The sequence below is a fragment of the Bubalus bubalis genome, chromosome 5 (assembly GCF_019923935.1).
Source record: "Bubalus bubalis isolate 160015118507 breed Murrah chromosome 5, NDDB_SH_1, whole genome shotgun sequence".
NCBI lineage: Eukaryota > Metazoa > Chordata > Mammalia > Artiodactyla > Bovidae > Bubalus > Bubalus bubalis.
Window position 1 is genome coordinate 42,804,224 of NC_059161.1, and position 24,989 is coordinate 42,829,212.

Consider the following 24,989-nt stretch of genomic DNA (forward strand, 5'->3'; position numbering starts at 1 on the left):
CCATCCTTTTACCACAACAATCCTGCTAACTTTCAATGAATCTCGATGGCCTGAGGAAAAATCCGTACTCCTTTGACACATAATACATTGCAAGATGAAGAATCAACTTCAGTCTTCAGTGTTTTCTTCTACTCTGCTTCAAAATAAGCTCTCCATCCCTTCTAGGCCCATCTTGCCATGGTCCTGGAACACAAATTCCTCATTCTTGTATCCCTCCCTTCATCCTTTCTTCTGTACGACTCCTCCCACCTGAAATCCATCGCCTCCCCTTCTCCTGCCCAGATCCCTGCTGATGAAACTCAAGTCCCAGTTCCTCAGTGAAACTCTCTCCCATTCCAGCTCAGTGTTTTCTTGCTTCCTTTTCTGAACTCCCATCTGTTTTATTTCTTGGACACATTTACTGTCTTGAACTATAGGCTTCCCTCGTGGCTCAGAGGGTAAAGCGTCTGCCTGCAATGCTGGAGACCTGGGTTCAATCTCTGGGTTGGGAAGATCCCCTAGAGAAGGAAATGGCAACCTACTCTGGCACTCTTGCCTGGAAAATCCTATAGACAGAGAAGCCTGGTAGGCTACAGTCCATGGGGTTGCGAAGAGTCGGATGCGACTTCACTTTCTATTGCATAAATTTGTTCATGCTATAGTTGCCATTTAAATCAGATTTACTTTAATTTGTATGAAAAAGAACTATTTTCCTATTTCACTTTTCTACCACCCCCTCCCCCACTTACTACACAATACTGTAACAATAGGTGCTTAAGAAATTTTACTTTGTTACCTCTTTTTTCTAAAAGAAAAGGCTGTCATTAGTCTGGGTGAACTCCAGGAGTTGGTGATGGACAGGGAGGCCTGGCGTGCTGCAATTCATGGGGTCGCAAAGAGTCGGACTGAACTGAACTGAACTGAATCTGTTTTGTCTAATGATATACATTATTGTGGATACTAAAGGGGTGGGTGAAAAATAGCAAAAGTCTCCTTAAAGGTTCACTCTACACTTACCCATTCTACTAAAAAATGCCCCCACCGTCTCCCACTGTTGTCTTTGTCTGTGAGAAACAAACAAAATATGTAGAAAATATTATTATGCTCTAAGAAGTTCTCTTGTTCAGAAATTCCTCTTACCTTCACTTTTTTTCTGAATGCAGTCTTAGATCTTAGCAGATCTATTTTTAAATTTCAAAGGGAAAAGAACCATCAGACTCAGCAGACATAGTCGTATCCTTCTTTCTTTTTATTGAAAAGGAATCACTTCTATTCTAGCGCAAACAATGTATATTTTACATCATAAAGCAAGATATAATTTACATATTACATTTCTTATGAGATCTTTATACCCTAAATGTCATTCACTTTTTTATTCAGTCACCTCTTCCAGCTTGATTTAACCTTCCAAGTACTCTACAAATCAGTGTCTTGTTTGGGGAGGGACTGGGAACACAGACGGTTGGCATGTATTCATCTGTTATCTGGGTATAGATGATGAAGAACAGGGATATGCCTTTGAACCTCATGGACCTGAGGCCCTCTCACACCTGGTTTAGGAGCCAGAATGCTGTTCTTTCAAATCACATATGAAACTTATATTTTTTCAAATCAATAATGAATGAACAAAATTGCGTGCTGGTACCCTGTGTACATTTCTCCATCAGATCCTTACATAGTCAATGTTTGTGGTATTGACTGACTAGCAATAAAAGCTCCTATGGCTGACAGCATTGATTCTTCTATGATATTCCTGGACAGCAAGCACTTGCCCAGGCACTGCCTAATTTCATCCAGCACGGGGGTTATGGGGGTTCAGGCTTTTCTCTTCACCACTCGAAATGAATGTCAGGATGGAAGTTTCAAATGGCCTTGTTTTACATGATCCTCTACCTCTTTACTCCCTCTTCTAAGATTCCCCCAATTTTTAGCAAAATCTTTTCACCTATGATGTCTATTCCCTGCACTATACACCCCAAACCTTCTCTTAGTTGTTCTCCCCAAACTCCAAAGGTTCACTAGTTTCTTGGACTGCACTCTTTTCACAAAGAATGTTTTGATCTATTAGGATAAAAACTTGATAATCCGCGGCAGCTAGTGGGACAAGAGAATTAGTTGAAGAATACTTTAGGAAGCAGTAATGTGTGTTGTTCAGCCAGCCTACATAAACCATTCAGTAAGAAATGACTCAATAGTATGTTAAAAGAAGAGGAAATCAGTTGATGAAAGCAAAATGCATATAAGATGGGCTTCTTATTAAAATAAGTTTAGAATCAACATTGGAAATACATTTCCAGATTGATGACTGTTTGACTGAAAATACCACCATTAGTTCAATCTGATATGCCAGGGAAAATCACGAATGTGTACTGAAAGTGCACCTTAAATCCCAAATCCTTGCCTGTTACTCACAGTTGGCATATTTGGCCAAAATCAATCTAAAGCTTTTCAACTAATTTAAAAAATTATTATAAATCCAAGTTGGTCAAGATGAAAATATAAGTCAAAGAGATGTCTGTTCTGTGTGTCTCAAGTTATTTTTTGGTTAAATGAAGTGATTTTTTGAGAGGTCTGCAAATATAAGCCTATTTCTCATTTCCAAATGCAAGGTTATAAGTACTTACAGCAAGGTAGCTTCTCCTTGCTAAAAAACAAGGCTTCTGGGTACCATAGCCCTCTATTAACATCGTTTACTTTCATAATCCCTTCCCTCCCATGGCTACAAAGTGCTGGACATACAGAGAATACAGGAAAGAATAAAGAAGCAAATGATTAGAGCCTCACAACACCCCTGTGAGGTAGGTAACTTTGTTAAACCCATTTTACAAAAAAAAGGTAAACCAAGGCACTGCATGATAATGTGGTTTGGTCATGTCTACCTGACAAATTACAAAAGCATGGGTGGAAACAAAGAGAAAGAAACAAAAGATCAGTCAGTCCTGGCTCCCAGCCCTAGATACTAAACTTTATGTCAATAGATTAGAAGATACAAATAGCCAACAATTGCCTTTCAGATTCTTAGAATTTAGCTAAACCTTTAAGTATTTCACTGAATCATGTATCTTTCGTATTCCTGTTGAGTGGGAAAAGGACAGATAACTAAATGGCTTTTCCTCTGCTAAGTCTAATTCTCACTCTAGTTTAGTATGTATCAGCCTTTCACCAGAGTTCAGGTGCCAAACTCAAGGACATTTTCATAGCCTCAATTGTTTCTAATGTATTTAAAATGCTAATGTGAAAATTATAACTGTTCTTAAACAGCTGCTTATCAATTGCTCTGTGGCCATAGTGAGAATTTTGTGTAGAGAAAGAAAGGAAACAAGATCCCTAATAAAAAGTCTTACCACATTAAAAATAAGGACACTGATGATGGTGTGAAATTTGCTCTTGGTAATGTTTGAGAAACTGCAAACTCAAGCTTGCAAGAATATTTTATATATATATATATAATATATAAATATATACAGTATATATATAAGTGTGCATTTGACTACCCTTAAGGCACCAAAGAGATGTAGGCCATGCCTTTCACAACTTAGTGTTTGTTTTCCTAGAGAAATGTCTCTTCCTCTCTCAAGTGAAAAATATGTCTTCTATCAAATAAGCCTATGTTAGCAAATTACTCAAGAAACAACAAATATCTTTAACTTAAGATGGCTGTTTGCTTGGATAGGGGTGAGGGGTAGTAGTGGGGTGATATTATCCTTTATTGCTTAGAGCTTAGAATCAGCCAGACGTAGCCAATCACATTGGATTAGACAGGCCAGTGACCAGATGTTGTATACAATTGCTTTGTTTCCCCCCCACTCCCATAGTAGCTGATAGAATAACCTTACCATGACCAACAGAGATGGAGACAATGAGCAAGGGAATTATGTCTGGCACAAATTCTTCAGAAAGACTTTGGCTTTTCAGAAGTTCCTAGAGCTTCTGTTCAGAGAACTGGGAAGAAGGGTGGGGTAAGGCACTGAGGTTCACTGAGGAGACTATAGGCAAGTATTCTGAATATATATACATACATATATGGTTTCTTTGGCTGCTGTCGATTCTTTAAAAACCCATACAATCATGGGGGTGGGTGGGCTGAACTTAACTGAAGAAGCTCAGAGTATATTAAGCAAAGCATATGAATAGAAGGAAAAACAAAATTAACACACACAGAAGCAAGTGGTGGTGGTATCCCAGAGGGAGGAGGAACATTTGTTAACTAATTTTCATTTTGCTCCTCTCCTGCTTTTCTCTGCCATGGTCCCAATAGTTTAGTTCTGGTTTTTTTGTTTGTTTGTTTTTATTTTTATTTTTTTTTCCAGCAGATGTAGAAATGACAGAGCAGGATAGGTGTCTTATGGTTTTTGATTTCTTCTTAGGCCTGTTTAATTATTTTTTTTCCTCAGTTGACTGTTGGCACCTGGTTCCTCTGTAAACTATATTCCTTGGCCTTCAGTCTCAGGTTGGCAATGCTGTTGGCCATGTTGATGCCCTGTGCAGGGTTATTGTTGGCACATGTGGCAGAATAAGTAGCCATGGCGCTGTAGGGACAAAGGAGAGAGCAGGGAGAATAAGAGGCATTAGTTTCATGAAGTCGCAAGTCTGTGCCCCAGCTGGGTACAACTCTCAGGATGGGGGCAGGCAGGTTGGACTACATGACCTCTGAGGTCCCTCACAGCCCCAGGTTTTCATTAGTCTAAGGCCCTTAGTGTGTTGAAGGTCCTTAGTGGCAAGTGCTTTGAAGGGCAGGGGAAAGCAGTGGAGAGTGGAACAAGGTGAGGGGGAAAGTATTTTCTGTGTTGGATACAGTGAGTAATGATTTATTTCTGGGGTGAGAGAAGAAAGCTGCTTATGGTGGATAGCAGGTGCTTCATCAGCTGACCAATTAAAACAGTATTTAATCATGTCCTGCCGACATCACTAGTTTCTGGGAGCAAGGAGGAAGAGAAGGAGGCATTTGGAAAAAGAAACTAAAGGGCATTTTGCCTTCCTCACTCTGGGTAGCTGACTTGAATTCTAACACATTTTAACACATTTTAGATAATCACTGAATGCCATATTAAATAGTTTCCTTGAAGAACCAAACAACCTAAGATGACTTCTCTGGCTTTCCTGATCCACTGGTTGATGGTACCAAGTATTGCAGAATCAAGAAGTTTCTGTCCCTATTGGCCTTGATTTTATAACTTTTACTCAAAAGTACTTGAGCAGCTTACACGGAGCATGCCGTGTCCATTATTTTGGAAATGTTTAAATATCCTATATAAACTAGCAAATGATCCAGTTTCAGTATTCCTGACCTCAGAGGTAATTGTTTCTGACTGTTCTTATTGTGGAGAAAAGCCCAAAGTCAGAGACTGTAATTAAGACCTAGGAATACCACTGGACAGAAATTTGTAATTAGTGGCTTTCTGTTAATTGCATCTAAGAATTTCTTTAAAAGGAAAAGTAAAGATTTCTTAGACTAGGATGCAAGGTATCTATTACTTGATACTAAATATATATAAAGGAACAATTCATTTTAATTAAATGAACATATTTCTAGTTGTTTCTAAGATTAGCAAAATACCTTTTAACTGAGGGCTGGAATGAGATAGACTTATAAATGGAATGACATGTGCTCTGCTGATGCCTGCATTCCTGTGCAATTTTGTCAGCCACACAGGAGTTTGAGGTTCTGGGGATCAAGTGTTGGACCAGAAAGAGAAAAAAACTAAAGCTACTCTACAAATAGGAAGATTACATATCATTAATACTTATTTGGGACACCATGCAGTCAAGACTTCGAGTCAAGAATTATAGTCAAAACTCACAATAGCTTGTTCCAGCTCAGTTACTAGCAATTAACCCAGGAAAATTGGGTTAAAAATTATAATATGTCTTACTAGAAATATACATCCTTAATTTAAGACCCTTATAACACTGGTATGTATGTGAGTATTTATATGGGTGTCCTACTGCAGGAGGAAGACTCGGAAGGGTTCCAAAATAATACTACACTCTTACATTTTTGAAAATGAAAACTGTTACTCCTTTCTGGGTACCTGATCTTAACTGTCTAGACAAAGTTAGGTTCATCTATAGCACCCTGTACTTTTCCTTTCAGCACTTAATTTTAATTCCTCAACAATAAGCTCCATAGATGAGACACCACATCTGCCTTGTTCACCACTGTGCCTCCAGGTAGAGCTCACACCATATCTAGCACATATTTGGCATTCAAGAAAGTATTTAGTGAATAGATAAGTAACTGAGAAATATCTAGGTACTGTATGATTAAACTGATTACTGCTCAGTATCAGTGATCTCGGTCACCCTGCTGTGAGTAATGATTTCTAAAAGTATTTTACCAACAGACTTTGATTTTAAGGAACCAGTCCTTCCCATTAATTTTGGCATCTTACTAGAATGAGAAAAATCAGAAGGGACATAACAAAAGCAGGGGCTGATGACTGCATATTCTTAATCCACCACAAATAGCTTTTAACGGTAACCAAAAAATGAATAAATATTGGTGCAGGTTAGATTTACAGAATAGACTATTACTCCAACCACTATCTACCAAAAGACAACAGCTGAAAAACAGTCTCAATTCAGTAGGTTTTAATTAGGAGTGAAAAAAAAAAATAATCAGAACAACCTGTTAAAATGGGACAAGTTTTTTTTCTTTTGTTACAGTATACCAAGAAGTTTCACTTATCTTCAAAATTCATTTACATATTATCATTCAAATTCTATGTGAATTACATGCTTCCATTCAAGACCCTATCAGAAAGAAATGCAAATCCATAAATCACATACTTGAGAAATTTCTAGGATATACTGAAATCTAAGATTTCAAAGAAACAAAAAAATCTATGTATCTAAGAAAAGAGACAACTGGATTTAGGAAATTAACCTAAGTTGTATATTATGAAATCAACCAAATCAGCCTTTCTTAGCCAGATTTCTGTGAGAGAATTAAGTCCTAAAGATGATATATGTTACCAGTTTAAATGTATAGGAGATAAGTTGGGATTTTGAGTTATCTATTTTTTTGTTAAATACTGAGAATAAAATTGAATGGCTTCTGAAAACAGGAAGTAAAATTTCATGAGAGAGCAAAAAGAGAAAAAGTTCTCTGATGGCAAACTGGAAATATGGCAAACATGGAATACTGTGCTTTTAAGTATTTGACTCAGTTTCTAGAGACATTCTTTGAGATTCTGGACAAGGAAAGTTTCATTTAATAGAGATTCTCTTTTTCTTTTGATAATCAAGGGTGTGGTCCATTTTCCTTAGTTGACAAAGGGAATTAGAACTGTGGGGGATTAGTTTGCTGAAGATGCTGTTACTGTTTTCTAGAAATGTGTATTTTACTTGTGATTTCAATTTTGTCTATTATACAACCATTTTGCTGTACACTTCATAATTTACTAGTGTCATCTGGTTTTCTAGTCTGAAGACTTAGTATGGTAACACATTTCTTGGAAATATTGAGACTCTGTCTCTAATGCAGACCAAATGTTAATATTCCAAATGAGATGAATGCTGATTCACTTCCCATCTCAAACCCAAATTAGTGAAATTAGAGTTGTATTTTACCTGGGAGACTAGATTTTCACTGAGACACCTTTCCTTAAACAGGCTGTGTTTGCAGAGTTGAGAACAGCACTCTTGTCTACTTGTACTGTGGTTCTTTTATAAAGACACCACTGTGTTTTGAGACCATGGTAATGCCTTATAGGTATTTCTCAAGTTAGAAGGTTATCAGAATAAAAAAGAAAGAAGTTGCTATTAATGAATGAGTTTTGCAATATCCTAGATGCTTGATAAGTGATAAGATTTTCACTTGATAAATGTTTAGAAAAGTTATAAACTTTCAAAAATTGGTCTAACATTTCAGCATTGCATAGCCATAAGAAGATGAAGAAACAGAGACTGTCTTAATTCACAGCCTCTAAATAAATGCTTAGAATACACAACTCTATAGGCAAAGACCTCAGCAATATTTTGTGCATATACTAAAGAAAATGAGTCTGTTTTTCCTCCAGTAGTTTGACATGAGTCTAGTCTCTCAACCTAAATTAAAAGTGCCATTTAGGCAAGTAGGGACCAGTCCCTTGACATACCAGTGCCAATCCAGACATGTTACTGTCAGAAAAGACAAAATTAATCTAAAAGCAGCTTAGTCATGCTTTTAAAAGGCCTTAGAAATATGATGGGGAGGACCCACTTCCAAAAGTAACAACAGATGCAAGAAAGCCTTGAGTGGCTGCCAATCTGAAAGATTGTTCATGAACACCTGTTTTCCATGTCATCAAAACTTTTGAAGCTCTGTGTTAGGAAAATAAAGAGAACTCTGAAATGTTTTCTCACAAGACAGAAACCAATGAGGTTAATAAGCTGTTTTCAACCAAATTTTGGGGATCATTCAGATCATGGCCTTCCTAAACAGGATTAAGCTTCCTGGGCTAAAAAGATGAGGTTAAAACTAATTAATTAATTAAGTACATGATAACACAAAGAGCTTGCTTACTGACACCTAGAGATCTTGCCCGTTGATCTTCTGCCTATTCCCCTAACAGGATGGAGACATGAGATAAGTACTAAGACTGGGCTTATAGCATTTGGCCAAAGCAACATTTCTATTTGGTTTTTAAGAATGCAAAGTTCTTTGTGTCCGTGACCAAGAAATCATACTGATGAATAAAAGGCATTGAGGAATCAGAGATGAAAAAGAAATACTTGTATCCCATCTGTTGATTCAGCGAATCTGCTCTGGAACTTGCACAGAGCTGACACATTTAAGTAAGCTTGAAATTTTTCCATCTCCTTATTTGGAGATTCCTAACAGATGGAGCTCAGCCATAGACAGCAGAATGCTAACCACCAGCAGGGTTACAGTTCTGTTTTCACTGGGGGACAAATCATTTTTGATAATTTCAACCTACCTTGAGAGGTTGTCCTGAGGAATAATCTGTTAAAATGCCTGTCAAACACCAAAGGAAGTATGGAAAGTACTATGCATGGTATGGAAGCCTGGAAACTTACGAACATCTCCCCTTCTGTTTTCCAGTCACCCAGAATGCAGATCCCACCAATCACAAAACAATTAAGGAGAGCTGAGGGTGGGGCTGGATCATACCTGACTCAGTTTTCAACTCTGTTTTCTATTTGATCCTTCTGGACTAATGATAACAAACTATGGAAAAATTCACCCCAAAGACAGATCTGTCAGCCCAAGAAGTCTGTGTGTCTTTCTGGGATCCTGAGGGTTCTCAGATTTTTCCAAAGGCTATAGAGCTTGAGGTTTTTGTGAGTCTGTTTGTGATGTGTAAAGGTTGGAGATCATCTCTTGGGTTTGTTCTGTTGTCAGTGCAAGAACAACAGAGGTTTACGTGCTTCCATCTCATAAAATTCAATATGAGTTTTCCTAGGGGAATTTAAACTTTTAAAGAGAGACCCAATAAATCCTTTGGGAAGTGATCTTTTGTAATTTAAGCAATCATTTCCAACTTCTGTTTTTAAAACTCAGAAGTTGATCTCTTTAAATGTGCATTTAGCTCTTAAAGTAGACACATTTGGACCATATTTCATTACTAAGACTTCAGTTTGCACTGCATGTTCAGTGATTCATCTGCCATTGTAAACATTTTTCCTCTAAAACTGTTTTATATATGAAGTCTTGCATCTTTCTGCTGTCTCAGTGATTTTTGTTTTTCTTTTTGAAATGCACGTTGCTTAACCATAGGTTCCAAATGCCCCTGTGTGATATATAATAGGGAAATTCTTACTAGCTCAATCTTAGATACAAGGCACATAAGAGATCCATGACTCAACTAGCCTTGAAGAGCAACAAGAGCCAGGACAAGAACATAGTTCTTCTGACCTCTGTCCTATATCCTCTAAAGCCTCACTATTCAAAGCATGTACCAAGTGTCCACAGCCTGGGCATCACATGGGAGCATGTTAGATGTACAATTCCCAGGTCTTGCCCTAGACTTACTGAATCTGAGTCTGTGCTGTAACATGATCCCAGGTGATTCATATGCCCAGTAATCCTTGAAGAGCCCTTCTCTAGGCTATCAGGCTACCCTGAACTCTATGGACATATTTTTCTTGCAGTTCTGGTTTCCAATAGTATTTCCCACTGGAAGACCTCACCACTTTCATTTCTAGGACTGTAAGCCCCGCTTTCTTGAACATACTTAATTCCCACTTACACCCTACCCACAGCAGCCACCCTCTTCCCCCTCTGACAAGTTACCTTTTCAGTGTCTTCCGTTAGAATCCGTTATGAAGCCCCTCGTGTAAACAACATCTTGGGAGGGAGGAGGATCTATTTTTGAAAGTGTGAAAGGGAGAAATGAGCCAAATGCGTTCAGCAGATGTCAGGCAGCACTGTGACCACGATCAAATGAGGGGAGGAGGAGGAAAAGGTTGGGGGAGGGAAATCGTGGATAAGGATCACTGGCCTCTCTTTCACTTGTCACTAGTTTCCTTTGAAGCCCAGCCCTCCCTCTGGAAATGGCACTCCAGACCAGTACTGCAGAGCCAGACCATTCTTTATCTATCTTTCACAGAAAAGGATGTCCCTGAGGAGAGGCTTCTTGACTACTTCATTCCAAACAACAGTCAAAAGTCCAGGACTTTGTAAATCACTGCTGCCCAAGAGGCAAAACTGTACAAGTCAAGGAGTCTTAATAACTCTGGTGCTTGTGTGTGCTTTCAGTTGCCTAAGGAAACAGTTCTGAGCAAAGCAGTGAGTATGCGCACTGAAGACAAGCTTCGTTCAACTGGCTTTGGGTAGATAAAGAAGACACCTGCCAGGACAGTAGTGTCCAGTTAGGGACTACTTTGCTACTCTGGGCGACTCAGTTGCCTGCCTGACATCATCACCTCTAATATCCTCGAGGTAATGAAGGAGGTCAGGACATGCTATAAATAGAGTGAACCATATGTCTCAGTTTGCCAGGGACAATCCCAGCTGAAGCCTGTTGTCCTTGTGTCATTATTAATAGCACCCCCTTTTACTCTCACAAGCGTCCTAGTTTGGATGATTAATTATACAACCACCACTCTGGATATAAAAGACACCCAGAAAAAAAAAAAGCGTTGGCTGTTTCCCATATTATAATTCTGACCATACGCAAGCTATCTGCTTTGAGACTTGGTTTCCTCCTCTCTTCTTCCAGGGGAGAGCTGTGGAAGTCAGCAAACTGTCCTCTCTGGCAAAATTGTCTCCTCACAGTCCCTGGGTTGCATGTCTCACTCATGCCAGGGAATGCCCACACACTCCAGAACATGGACCTCAGTGGCAGGCATGCTTCCCACATCTGAGACAAATCCTGAATCAAACAGGCATGATTACGTAGTTTTCCAGTCTTATTCTTTTTACTATTTTCAATAGAGTAAGATTTAATGTGAATGAAAGTAGGGTTATATGGCCTAATACATTAGACAGAAACAGGATTCATGAGCCCTGGCTCTAACTCTGCGTGCCAAAGGCTTAAATTTGGGCAAGTGTTCAATCTCTTCTTTGGAACCAGATCAAGGACAAAGCTGCCACACAGGAGTATCCAAGGATTAACCAAGAGAAATGCTTTTTAATGAATGTCACATGTGAGATAACTAATTTGACATAATAGTACCAACAGAAATAGTGAGTTAATTTTCCATAACACAAAAGATTTATCATTTCCTTTGCTTTTCATCACTTGGTTTTCTTTTATATTTCCTTAAAAACACTTATATTTCCTACCAAGCTTCAAAATGTGAGATCATAATGAGTATTTTGGCTCTAAACACAGCAGAAATATCTTTAAGGAACAAGATAATTTTTTGCCACTTTTTGAAATTAATCAAAATATAAACACTTCAGTCAACACTGGGTCAAAAACATAATTGTTGATTAAATTACTGTTTAAACCATCATTTTTCTACTTAAATCTGGAGATTAATTTATTCTTCATACAGAATATGAACAGTCAGATTCTGTGAAATTTTTAATTATTTTTTAACAAACTCTGTGTCTAAGAGAGAAAAGATATAAAAGTATACCATGAATTGAATAAGAAGTAACTAGGTTATATGATTTTAAGTGAAAGGAGCAGAATACAAAATAGTATTTACACTATGTCTATACTATATAAAATACTGAACTCTAATTGCAAAAATAAACACTAGTTATCTCAAGATGGTGGAATTATGAGTGTTTTTTTAAAAGTGTATCTAGTATTTCTACACAATCTTTCAAATTAAAATATAACACTTCCCCAAAAGGCATACATAAATTGCATGCTAATAATTTCAGTTAGATGCCCATATACAAAGTATGTACAATGCAGGCATGGGATTTGAACTTCTGCTGAGGTCCAAGTAATCTAGCCCAATATGAAGGTTTTCATCCCCACTATGCAGTATACTGCCCTCCATCTCTCACTGGTAAGGACCACATGACAGCCATCTGGGTTATTACAGCTGGTAAAAAAAAGTTCCTTACTAGGATCCAGGAATAAATAAAAAGGAGCTAAACTTCCTGGTTGTGACCAAATTCAAACCAGAGACTTCAAGCTCTGATCCACATCCATTTCCCAAACCATTTAATGAGTCTATGAGTTATCAATATTTATTAAAAAAAAAAAAACCACCAAAGCAATCTTTCACTTATTTAAGAAATTAAAGAATATGTGAATTTATAATGGTCTGCAAAATATATTTTTCAGTAAATCCTTTTGGAGAGGAGTCTAAATTTTAAAAAGGACACACAAATAGGACTAATCTTTTGAAATTAGCGAAGCATACTATGTCTAAGAGCAATAGTAATTTCCAATTTCCTAAGCATAGACCAAAGCAATTCAGGCTAATTTCAAAATGGGGAATTGAAAAGAAATTTCCAAATGCATTTATGGCATTTCTTTCAAGGAATTGATTTCAAACAGAAAGAATATTTAGGTAAGGTTTTTGCTTTAATTAGAGAGATCAAATTTGAAACTATCAGCATTTCACTAATGTTGCATTTCACATCAGGAACTCAGCATCAACTGGGAGATAATCTCTTATACTTAGTTTAAAACCTCTCTTTAAACTCTTGATTAACTTTAACAATAAAAAGGTAAACAGGAGCATAGTAAGTGGTTTGTAAATACTTCTTCCTCTGCTGCAATTGGCCAGAGAACACAGAGCCTTGACCTGGTTTCTAAGAGCACTCAGGCTTAGGTTCAAATAGACACTTTAGGCTGATGACAATGCATTAGGCACATATGTTTCAGCTTCCCTCTGGCATTTGTCTGTTTTTTTCTGAACAGCATAATCAATGAAAGTTAAAAGCTTTCCAAGCAATTGAAACAACATTATGTTATTTGCTTCCTTCATATTTTTCACCTTTTAAATATACAAATTTAGTGAAAATTATACACTGCTTTCATATATGTATTTTTTAAACCCACACAAACTAACCCCAAAAGAACTTCAAATAAGTTGACAAGAACTAGCAATAGAATAGGAAAGCATCTTGGATCATAAGACATTCCCACCTATTAATAAAGAACTATGGCCATTAGAGTGATCTGAATGATCTTGGGTTTTTTCCCTTCTCTCTCTGTCTCTCTCCTTCTGTTTCCCCTTCCTTACTTCTTTTCATTCCACATCAGTTTTATTGTGAAGTTTGCCTTTGGTCCTACACTTAGAGCCTTATGTGTTAAATTCCTACTTGAGCATAATCCAACCGATCTATCCAATTTGGAAATGGAATAAAGTTTTGTTCCAGAATGATTGCAAGAGGGACTCTGGGCATAGCTTAATGATTTTTTCTTTTAGATTCTTCCCCATCTTTGAAACCTTTGCAAGAGTTCCTGAGTCCAAGAGGAGACTGCTGTTGGCCTGCCCCTCTCTCTTCTGCCCCAGACCCTGCTCCTGGGGCAACTAGTGATCTCCTGTGAAAATCTGGGGATGTCAGCAAGTTGAATGTCTCTGAAGAGGTTAACCCAGTAAGAAATGTCAGCCAGCTGCACAAGCAGCTTTGAATGTGACCAACCGCTGAGAAATGTGTGGAGGTGAAGCAAGGGAGAGTGAGCCAGTCATTCACCTGTACGGAGAGGCCGTCCCCCAGGAGAGATAATCAGTGGGTCTTGGAGCAGGACGAGGTACGATGGGCTGCTCCACAGCAGTCACGTCTCCTGAGTAGGATTTGAGGAGGGAAGCATTTTTATTGGCCAGCATGGCTCTCTCATTCCTGCGGAATTTGGCTCTTCGGTTCTGAAACCACACCTGGAAGATTGTCAGAAGGAGAGAAGGGCATGAGGAGGGAGAGGAAAAACAAAGGAGAGGTTCCATGAATAAACTCCTGGTTGATTTTTACCATATAATACCTTCCCAAGGAAGATATAGGCTAAGCATGGAATTCTTCCGAGAACAACTGAAAACATGCCATAATCCTTCCCCAGTGGACCATGTTCCAGGGCTATTAAGAACAAAGACTAAAAGGTGCTTCCAATTATCAAACCACCAGATATGGAAACCCATTTGAACCCATGACGAGCCAATTTGACAGCAAATTGTGGATTATAATTCCTTTTGGAATTATAATAAAAAAGAAAAATCTCATCCAGACTTCTGCCACAGGTATAATGATGTTTTTAAAGTTTCTTCAAAGTTCTTCAAAGGGCAGAAACATCATCTGCTTTTATGACACTTGTTGGATATTTAAAGAAAATCTCCCATCTTCCCAGAAGTAGACCCTGCGTTAAGGATTTCAGAAGCAAATTGTTTATCTGGGAGGTGCAAGGAATAACCACAGAAGAGAGAGGAAGTAACAGAGGAAAAGCAGCCTCTAACTGGTGTGCTACTGAACCAGCTCTGTCCGTGGGAGCTTAGTCCTTGAGGGACCCTAAGGGTAACACAGGGCACACACCTCCCACTGGAAGGGTGAAAGAGTTGTGGAGTCATACATTGGCTCCCGTCAGTCACTGGTTATTAATGTTCCAACACTTCTGGCATGTCTCCTGAAGTTCTAGAAAGAAACTTGTGAAACAGAAATTCAGATACTGAAAGTTGGAAGCTGGTTGGAGTATATTTAATTGCAGGCTTCCAAGGAAATGGGCAGCACTGATATCATTGAGGACAGCTAATAAAAACTCTACCATTTATTAAGTGCTACTGCTGCTGCTGCTGCTAAGTCGCTTCAGTCATGTCTGACTCTGTGCGACCTCATAGACGGCAGCCCACCAGGCTCCCCCGTCCCTGGGATTCTCCAGGCAAGAACACTGGAGTGGGTTGCCATTTCCTTCTCCAATGCATGAAAGTGAAAAGTGAGAGAGAAGTCGCTCTGTCGTGCCAGACTCTTAGCGACCCCATGGACTGCAGCCCACCAGGCTCCTCCATCCATGGGATTTTCCAGGCAAGAGTACTGGAGTGGGGTGCCATTGCCTTCTCCGAAGTGCTACTAGGGCTAAGAATTTATACAAACATGTTACCTACATTTTTCATAGTTATGACAATTCCACAATTAGGTGTTATTATTTCTATTTCAGAGTTGGGAAAACCATCTCAATGAGATGGACTCTGTTGAAGTTCACAGAAGTAAAAAATGGCTGAGTTTTTGAGCTCAAGGACATCTGACTCATGATCTTACAACTCTTCTGTACTGCTGTGGAATTTTATTTCTTCATTTACTCGTTCACAAAGTCTTTGTGGAGACTGCATTCTGGTTCCTGGCCTAAATACTGGGATGGAGAGACGAGACTTACTCTCTGCTCATAAGCAGCTCACAGTCTACTAAAAGAAGATAGACATGTAAATTTGAAAGACAGCAATGCAAGAATTTCAGGTACAGTTCTGGAAAGGCATGACAAGGTGTGGGAGAAAGAAATCCTATGGTGCAGAGTAGGACAATTTCACAGCGCTAGCTGGCAACATTCACATAGAGTACCACATGATTGGTGTCCCATGGAAGGCCAGGCGCAAATCAGTAGAGGAAGAATCTTTTCTGGTTTCAGCTCTTTTGTTTCTAAGGTGTCCTTCACATTCCTATTAGAGTTATCATTTTAAATGAAAATATAATTATATTAGTGCTTCTCTTTAGCTTTCTATCATCCACTGACTCTCTGTCACCCACAGAATAAAATCAAAATGTTTTATCAAACATAGCAAAGATAATATCTTATCTTTATTCTAAAACAAAGACTGTTCAAGAATTAGCTCATTGTCCATTGATTCAGCCACATTCTGTATCACTGGGCCCTCATGCACTGGTGCTTCATCATTTCAGATCTTACTCTGGGTTAAGACTCCCAAATGCATTTCCCACCTATATGTATTCACACCGAATGTTCTCTCTGTCTGCAGTATTCTCCCCTTTTATCCAGGTGCCAAAGACACATTTTTTTTTTTTTTTTTTAAGATTTAACTTGAACATCATCTTTGTGAAATGTTAGAGTGGAAGGAACGTGACTTTAAAATCTACCAGAGTTAAAGAAAAATACTGGCTCCATGACTTAAAGATTTGTGCTTGGATAGTTATATATGTCTCTGATCCTTTGTCTCACAATCAAGTAAAGATGATAATACCAACTCACAGGTTGCTGTGAGACTTGGCATAGAATGACTACTCAACATTCATATATTCTCTTTTTCCCCAGGCAGATTTAACCATTCCTTCCTCTGATCTATCACTAGTTCTTGAACATTCCTTTAGTGTAGGAATCATCTTATGCTCTGATAACAGTATGATCTGCACATTTGTCTTCTCTGCTCCCAGTCTGGAACATCTTTGAGGAAAGAGCCAGTGTATTATTTATCCCCAGCAAACCCAAACTAGTTCCAAGAGAATAACAGATGCTTGATAAATATTTGAGAGGAAAAAAAGACAGGGAAAAAATGAGATTGCAAAGATGATAAGATATGGCTTCCATCCAAGAGAACTTCACAGTCTAGCTGGGGAAGTTGGCCTGTGTACAACTCAATATAATACATGTCACATTGTGATAAAGGCCATAAATATAAAGAAGACCAGATTCAGAGGCAGTGGTTCAGACTGGCAAAGGGTAAGTCTTCATGGAGGAAGAATAAAGTCACAAAGGGAGAATTCTGTCCTGCTTACATGGGAAATGTTCACAATTCTAAAAGACTTTAGAACATAGTAGGATGGAAAAGGAAGAAGATAAAACAGTTTCAACATATAAGAAAGTCATTTGCTTATTGTGATGGGACCAATTTAGCTCCCTAATCCAAAACTGGTCTTACACCTTTTTTGTTTTTTTTTTTTAATTTTATTTTATCTTACACCTTTTTTTGTTAATTCCCAGCATTGCCCTGTTCAGGTTCCCTTATTTAAAATTCAAATCGCCATGGCAAAAGTGGTACTTTCAGGCATTGTGAGTTATTGACCTAAAATTATTTATTATGCCACTGTAGGCCAAGCCTGGGGCATAAAAAAATATGGGTTTTGAAGGAAAGAAGAAAGGATTTAAAAGTAGAAACAGGGAGCATGTTTGGAGATCTGTGGTGAGCAGCATGGGGGAAGAGGATGTGGGAAGGCAGGCCTCAGAATTGTGCTTTGGACAGCAGGATGGAGAGAGCAGAACTGAGTTTGTGCCTGTGGACCACTCTCATCTGAGCCCCGAGAGACTCCCACATAGTAACATCAGCATCCTCACATCTGCCTCCTCCTAACCTATCCTTGTGGGTACCACAGTGCCCAGGCAACTTACTCCTTTTGTCAAAGACATTTTTTTTTCTCCTGGGGAGGACTTCTAGGTGAAATCCCCATTTCACAAGGACAATGCCTGCACACTGTCTTCAGGCTGAGGCAACCTCTCAGACCCTCTCCCTCAACTCAACAAATATCTCTCACAGTATAGGGTTCTGCATACAGTTCCTAGCCTCCACACCCGTCCACACCCTAGCCCAAGTCCCCCATCAAGAGAGTTATCATTTGCAGAAAGAAATCCTTCAAGCCCAGGGCCTACCCCAGTGGTTCAGGGATGAAGATTCCACCTACCAAAGTAGGAGACAGGGGGTTTGATCTGTGGTCCAGGAAGATCCTACATGCTACAGAGCAACTAAGCCTGTGCACCACAACTATTGAGTCTGTGCTCTAGAGCCCATGGTCCCCAACAAGAAAAGCCACCACAATGAAAAACCCATGCACTGCTATGAAGAGTAGGCCCCCGCTCTCTGCAACTAGAGAAAAGCCCACACAGCAATGAAGATGCAGCAGAACCAAAAGTAAATACATTTTAAAAAAAGTATTTTTCAAGAAGAAATTCTTCAATCTCAGACTGAACACAGATTTACGAACAATAATTTATTAGGGAAGACAAGCCTACCTCTAGCAATATGGAAGATAATCAAATCTGGACTCTGAGCAGAGATAGCAAAACACTGCTTGAAAAAGCATGTAGCCAGAGGAGTTGTATTTATATATTTATTTAAAACCTACTGTAATGCTTAAAAACATGAACTCTAGATCTGCATATGTGTCTTCAAATTCTAGTTCAGCCCCTTCCTAGCTGTGTCACGTTATACACAAGCCTTTAACTTCTGAGTCTCAGTTTCTGTATGTCAGATGAATAATATTATCCACCTCACTGAATTGGGGTGAGGATTAGACAGATTAGTTATGTAACTAAGGACACTGTTTGGCATATAAGGGCTCAACTCGTATTAGTTATTATTATCATCGTTATTATTCCTAATCACAGATTGTATTATTTCTAGATGCCTGGCTTGTAGTTGATGAGTCATGGCATTAATATTTAAAAGAATTACTATTCTCTCTTCACCTTGTTTTACATACACTTACCCATCTTCACTTCACAGAAACACAAAATCACCTACTTAAATGTGCTCTTAATGCAGTTTCTAAATTCAAGATCTTTGATGTGTTCATTCCCCACTGCCATCCATGTCCATCACTATAAATATGTTTCTTGGAGATTTGGACATTCCCAAAGTTTAGGGAGGAAAACTGAGGTGGGGGACAGAGAATTCATCCCTTTGACCACCTGACTGCTCAAGTTGAAAGCTGGGGCAAGGTGGTGGGGAAGGTGCAGAGTTAAATGCGCTGATGGACAACGTTTATAACATGAATGTGGAAGGGTGGGAAACAATGAGAGGAGTGAGACCGCTAGCAAGGCATATTCTGCCCTACTGAAAAGCCTTCACTTTGATTTTTTAAAATATGCTTCTGCCAAAAGAAACACAATCAGAAACTGATTCTGTCCTCGTGCCGCCCATTTATAATCCTTCTTATTATCAGCTCTGGTCTGAAATCTACAAGTGGTGTTTTTCAACAGTCTTCAGAGATGTGCCCTTGAGGCTGGGAGTACTCTGGTTACCTGCACTCTGGCCTCAGTGAGGTTCACCCGGCGGGCGAGGTCTTCTCGCACAAACGCATCTGGGTAGTGTGTCCGCTCAAAGACACGCTCCAAAGCCTGCAGCTGACTGCTGTTGAAGGTTGTCCTGTTCCTCCGCTGCTTTCTCTTCTTCTTTTCCTCTGAGTTCAGTTGATCATCTGGAATACAAGAAATTGATGATAAAGGAGCTAAAGTCATGTCAGAGGTCTGGTTTATACCTCTTCACTGTATATCCACAGTGAAACTCTTTCCTTGGCTCCCATGCTCATCAAAGTGCTAGGGCCAAATGCCACTTTCTGGGTGCAAATACAGGTTTTGGTGCCTTCAAGTTCATACGCCAAGAACCCACAGCAGTTATGATGTTTGTTTGTTGCTTCTAAATCTTCAACCAGACCTGAGCTGTTAGAGAGATCTTTTCATATGCTCCTTGAAGCCTGTTTTGTCAAAGAGGGCTAAAGAAATATTTCACTCCTCTCTATATTCTCTGTACATCTCTAGAGATGGGGAAAGAAGAGATTGCTTTGGACTTCATTTGTCTTAGGTAATGCTATGTTCATTCACACAGTTTCATAACGAGGAGCCGAATAATTCCCTGGTTATGTCACCTCAACAAACCCACATCAACACAAATGCAGTTATAAAGGAAAAGCCATATTCAAGCAGATAAGAAGGATTTCTGTTTTTCCCATGCATCTTCCTGGGAAAAGCAAATAATCCCTCACTGTGTTTGTTCAAGGCTCCATGCTGTTGCTGAGTTAGGTGTCAAGGGCATCAGCTTAGATCAGGGCTAGTGCTACAACACCTACCCACCCCAGCTGACGCTGACCTCAAACTCACTAAGAACTCAAGAATAGTCCTGAAAGACCTCTGAACCAGTTTCACCCCAAATTTGAGTTCTAGGGCTTTGAAGTCTTAGGAACCTTTGGAGAATCATGTCCTCAAGTTTTTAGCCATCAAGATTCCTCCTTGATTTTCTCAGAGTTCCCTCAAAGGCACCATGGCCAATTGGTCCAGCCAGCCCAGGGCTGTGAGAGAGTAGTGTGCTCCTGTCCTGCTGCCCTCCCTCGGTCCAGCAGGAGCGATGGACTTGTGGAGCTGAGCAGGATACCAGCTGTGCTAACATCACTATCTTAGCCCTCACCCTCATACCCAAGGCACCACAGAGCCCCTGCAGTAACTCAGAGATTTACAGCTCGAGTTGCTCAGGCCCAAGTCATATGCTCGGCCTGATAAACCAAACTCACACTTCCAATCACTTTTCCCACTCATCTCGAAGGAAAATACAAGGAGTGAAAGTGAGGATGGAGGGGAAGAGAGCATGGCCACTTGTTCCACATTCAATGGAAGTAGCTCTCAAGTCACTTTTTTTCAACATGTAAATTCTCCTTAGGGCTTCCCAGGTGGCACAGTGATAAAGAACCCATCTGCATGGGTTAGATCCCTGGGTTGGGAAGACCTCCTGGAGAAGGAAATGGCAACCCACTCCAGTATTCCTGCCTGGAAAATTCCATGGACAGAGGAGCCTGGAGGGCTAGAATCCACAGGGTCACAAAGACTCAGACATGACTGAGCCACTGAACAACAACAGAAGTCTCCTGACCCTCTGTAACTATGAAAACACAAAACACTCAAGAAAAATACTAGCGTGAATCCTGATGTTCCAGGAGGAATGATCCACACCTGAGCTATAGTATTATTACTGTAGACTGGGGGCATGTTCCAGAGTTGGGTGGGGATTCAGAGTACAGCTTAAATCTAGGAGCTCCCAGCCCAGATCTCTCAGTGCCTACCTGAGGCCTCCAAGACTTCTGCTGAGAGACCACCTTCTCCACGAGTGCTGCTTCACCAGTGATGCCCTTGGAGCTCAGAACAGAGACCGCGTTCCCTCCTGAGAGGTAAAGCACCCGTATACAGTAAGTACTTGCTGAATTCGTGTCCAGGGAAAATGTGAAACTTTCCCTGTCTAGAGGAAACTGTTTCTGTAGGAAAAAAACCATATGATCTCAACCCCGTTCCCCCATTCAGTGTCTAAGAAGCTGCTGACATTCATTCTTTCATCTTTATGGTTGTCTTCAGAATTGACCACCTCTCTGGTTCTTTCCATTGTGGTGCCTCAACCAGGAGCCCTGCTTTGAAGGCACTTCTGTGACACTCTCAATAAGAAAGAAGGTCAGATCAGTGGCATCTTGAGAATGAAGCCAATTTGATTATCATGATTTCTGGGAGTGACTGAACAACAAAAGCAACAACAATCAAAGCCTGGAATATTTCAACAACACCCTTGATTTTACCACCATTTAGCTATTAGAAAAATTACTTTACAACAATGTCAACACTACAATTCAAACACCTAGGATCATACATCTTTCAGTTGTTGCCTTGCATTTGTATTCTCCTTCATGTTTGAATATATGGAGGCATTCCTGTTGCTCCCATTCTCTTTCCAAATCTTTTTGTTTACAGTTCTACATGTCTTGTGCTTCAGGTTTCTCTCTCTCTCAGTCATTCATGCCTTTTTGACAGCACCACACCTGCGTTTCATGTTCCTGTTAAACAGAAGTCCGAAAAAATCTCTAACTTCCATACCAACCCCAGACTGAGACCAATGAGTCAGACCCTGGGCCATTTTAATCATGTAAAGGAAATTCCTTATTAATCCAATCCCATGATTTGCTTTCTTTCCTCAGAGGAACTGTTTTCACAGGTATAACCACAAATTCTAAATCCTTTATGCTGTTTGGGAAGCCCATTTCTTCTTGTACTGCCAAACTGCAATGGAGAACAAGAAGGTTTTATGTTTTGTTCTTAGTGCTACAACCTGCTACAGAATCTCTCAGTAGTTCTTTGAAATCTTCCACTGTTCATTCAAATTCCACTGACTGTCCACCATAAACCACCAACTCCCCTGACGTGGGGGTAAGGGAAATGGAGAATTATAGTTTATGACAGAGAATAAATAGCTATGATGACCTGAAAAGATTCCAGCAGAAGTTTCCCAGTGAATGTCCTTGTTGTTTTTAACAAATGAAAACACCAGTCCAGATCATGTTGAAGGTGAGAAAAGACACACGAATGACAGGGGTTCACGGAGTGTGGCTCTGGTAAACATCCTTCAGAGCACAAGTGTAATATAATAGGAAGAGACAGTGAGGGGCCAGCAGACACCACTCAAGCGGCAGCCCTGGGCTTGTCTGTCTTTGCTCACTAATCACGAACTACGAGCTCCCTGTTTTCCCCCAGGAATACAGAACAGGATCCCGTGCAGTCTCATCAGCAGCATGAAAGGAAATGTGGACAAAATAGAGCACATTTACAAATGTGAGACATTTGAAACACCTGCGATAAAGACTTAGAATATAAACTCTGGTTGAATATAGGGGAGAGAAACTAGTGTATTTTTATTATTGCTGGAATATTATATTTCTGGTAAAAACAGCTACTATAAAAGGTCAGTTTAGAAGGATGCTGTTCAAGGATACTGACAGCCAACTGGACATCAGGAAATGGCTAATTCTTTGGAATTCTGGAAGGGGCTTCCCTGGTGGCTCATATGGTAAAGAGTCTGCCTGCAGTGTGGGAGACTACGGTTCGATCCCTGGATTGGGAAGATCCCCTGGAGAAGGAAATGGTAACCCACTCCAGTAATCTTGCCTGGAAAATCCCATGGACAGAGGAACTTGGCAAGCTACAGTCCATGAATCAGACATGACTGAGAGACTTCACACACTTGGAATTCTGGAACAGGTAGGATTCACCAAAGTGCAGAATAACCACAGGGTGGTGGTGGTTGTTGAGTCGCTCAGTGGCGTCTGACTCTGTCATGACCCCACAGACTATAGCCCATGAGGCTCCTCTGTCCATAGGTTTTCACAGGCAAGAATGCTGGAATGGGTTACCATTTCCTTTCCCAGGGGATCTTCCTGACCCTGGGATCAAACTTGTGTCTTCTGCATTGACAGATTCTTTACCACTGGGCCACCAGGGTACATGGATACATATTTATCAAAATTATGTTTCAAATCCAAGGTATTTACAGATTTTATGGAAGATTATGTTATGATTATGTAAATTTCAAGAACGTAGTTATTCTCATGCTTTCCAACAAAAACAAGCCAAAAAAAAATAAATAAATAAGATCACCTGTTTGTCTTATTAACAGGTGAATTTTCACTTGATTCATGAGTCATAAAATATTGGCACCACATAAAACCAGAGAAATTATGTAATTCAACCCTCTTATTTTATAGATGAGGTCAATGAGGCCTAGAAGAATGAAGTGATTTGCCTCAAATCACAATACAAGCTGAAACTGGGCCAGAGCTAGAAGCCAGGACTTCTTCTTCTTTTTTTTTTTTTTATTTAAGTATAGTTGATTTACAATGTTGTGTTATTTTCAGGTATACCACAAAGTGATTCAGATATATATATCCATATATACATCCATATATAGCCATATATATATGAATTTTCTATATATATATTATTTTATATATAGTATGTATTTTATATAATATTTTCTATATATAATATACAATATTGTATATGTGTGATATATACTATTTTATATATTACATAGTATCTTATATATGCAATATATATAGTATATGTACAATATGTACAAAAGAATATATACATAATTGTTCAGATTCTTTTCCCTTATAGGTTATTATGAAATATGAGTATCATTTTCTGTGCTGTGCAGTGGGTCCTTGTAGGTTATCCATTCTATATATAGTAGTGTGGAAGCCAGGACTTCTATTTCCACCTTACTTTTTAAGTGCAAATGACAATAGATGCCCCACGCAGGAGTGAGACAATTAAGTCAGAGATATAAGTAAAAAAACACTACCCCGGGAAAACTCTGTATGAGTAAAAAGGTTTATCCATACTAGTTATATAAAGAGGGTCTCAGGAAGGGGGTCCATGTGTTCTACATGTTACTTCTGCCAGAAAAGCCATTAAAAAAAATGCAACAATTCTCATGTAGGACAGCTACTTTGATCGAGATGTTCTTGGATTTCCATTTCAAAGGCCTCTGTAAGTCCTTGCTTCACCGGTTAAGCATGTGCAGGGTTACTTTCACGCAGTAGTAAACCCTCATCTTCTATCTTCTCCCCACATTCATATTAGCATTTCTCTTTCTTTCCTTTTAGGACACAGTGCAAAATCTGTTTCCTATGACACACTTTAATTCTACTTTCTCTATAAAATTTGCTGATACCTCCAATCCATATTGATTCCTTCATATCTAAATTCCTATACGTATTTTAGTGTATAATCAAATATTTTTTAAAAAGTATGATTCATTTCTTTCTATGCAAATGTTTTATCACCTCAATGCACTCAGGTATTTCTATAAAAAAGACATAAGGTCTTTTGATAAATTAAGTGACAATAAAATTTGAAAGAGTGTTGTGGTACAGAAGTAATTTCAGAAAATTAGAACCTTGGTGATTTGTGGGTGTGTTTGTCACTCAGTCATGTCTGACTCTTTGTGACCCCATGGACCCTATGTAGTCTGCCAGGTTCCTCTGTCCATGGAATTCTCCAGACAAGAATACTGGAGTGGGCTGCCATTCCCTTCTCCAGGGGATCTTCCCAACCCAGGGATCAAACCTGGGTCTCCTGCATTGCAGGCAGATTCTTTACTATCGGAGCCACCAGGACCCACCCTGGTGATTTACC

The 24,989-nt window shown here is 39.4% G+C and overlaps 1 protein-coding gene across 2 annotated transcripts in view; it reads right to left on the minus strand.

The window, feature by feature from the left end:
- Window positions 1-1,210: 1,210 nt before the first annotated feature.
- The window catches only part of PRRX1 (paired related homeobox 1), a 79,184-nt gene continuing 55,405 nt past the window's right edge, over window positions 1,211-24,989 (minus strand). Inside the window, exons 2-5 of one of the 2 annotated variants that reach the window (XM_006060371.3) lie at window positions 19,287-19,462; window positions 14,036-14,217; window positions 10,217-10,288; window positions 4,369-4,508 (exon numbers count right to left, since the gene is read on the minus strand). In XM_006060371.3, coding sequence (XP_006060433.1) covers window positions 10,234-10,288; window positions 14,036-14,217; window positions 19,287-19,462 — 413 coding nt within the window. In that variant the 3' untranslated portion in view covers window positions 4,369-4,508; window positions 10,217-10,233. Of the gene's footprint in view, window positions 4,509-10,216; window positions 10,289-14,035; window positions 14,218-19,286; window positions 19,463-24,989 lie in introns of both variants that reach the window. The other variant, XM_006060370.4, reaches the window with a different exon arrangement.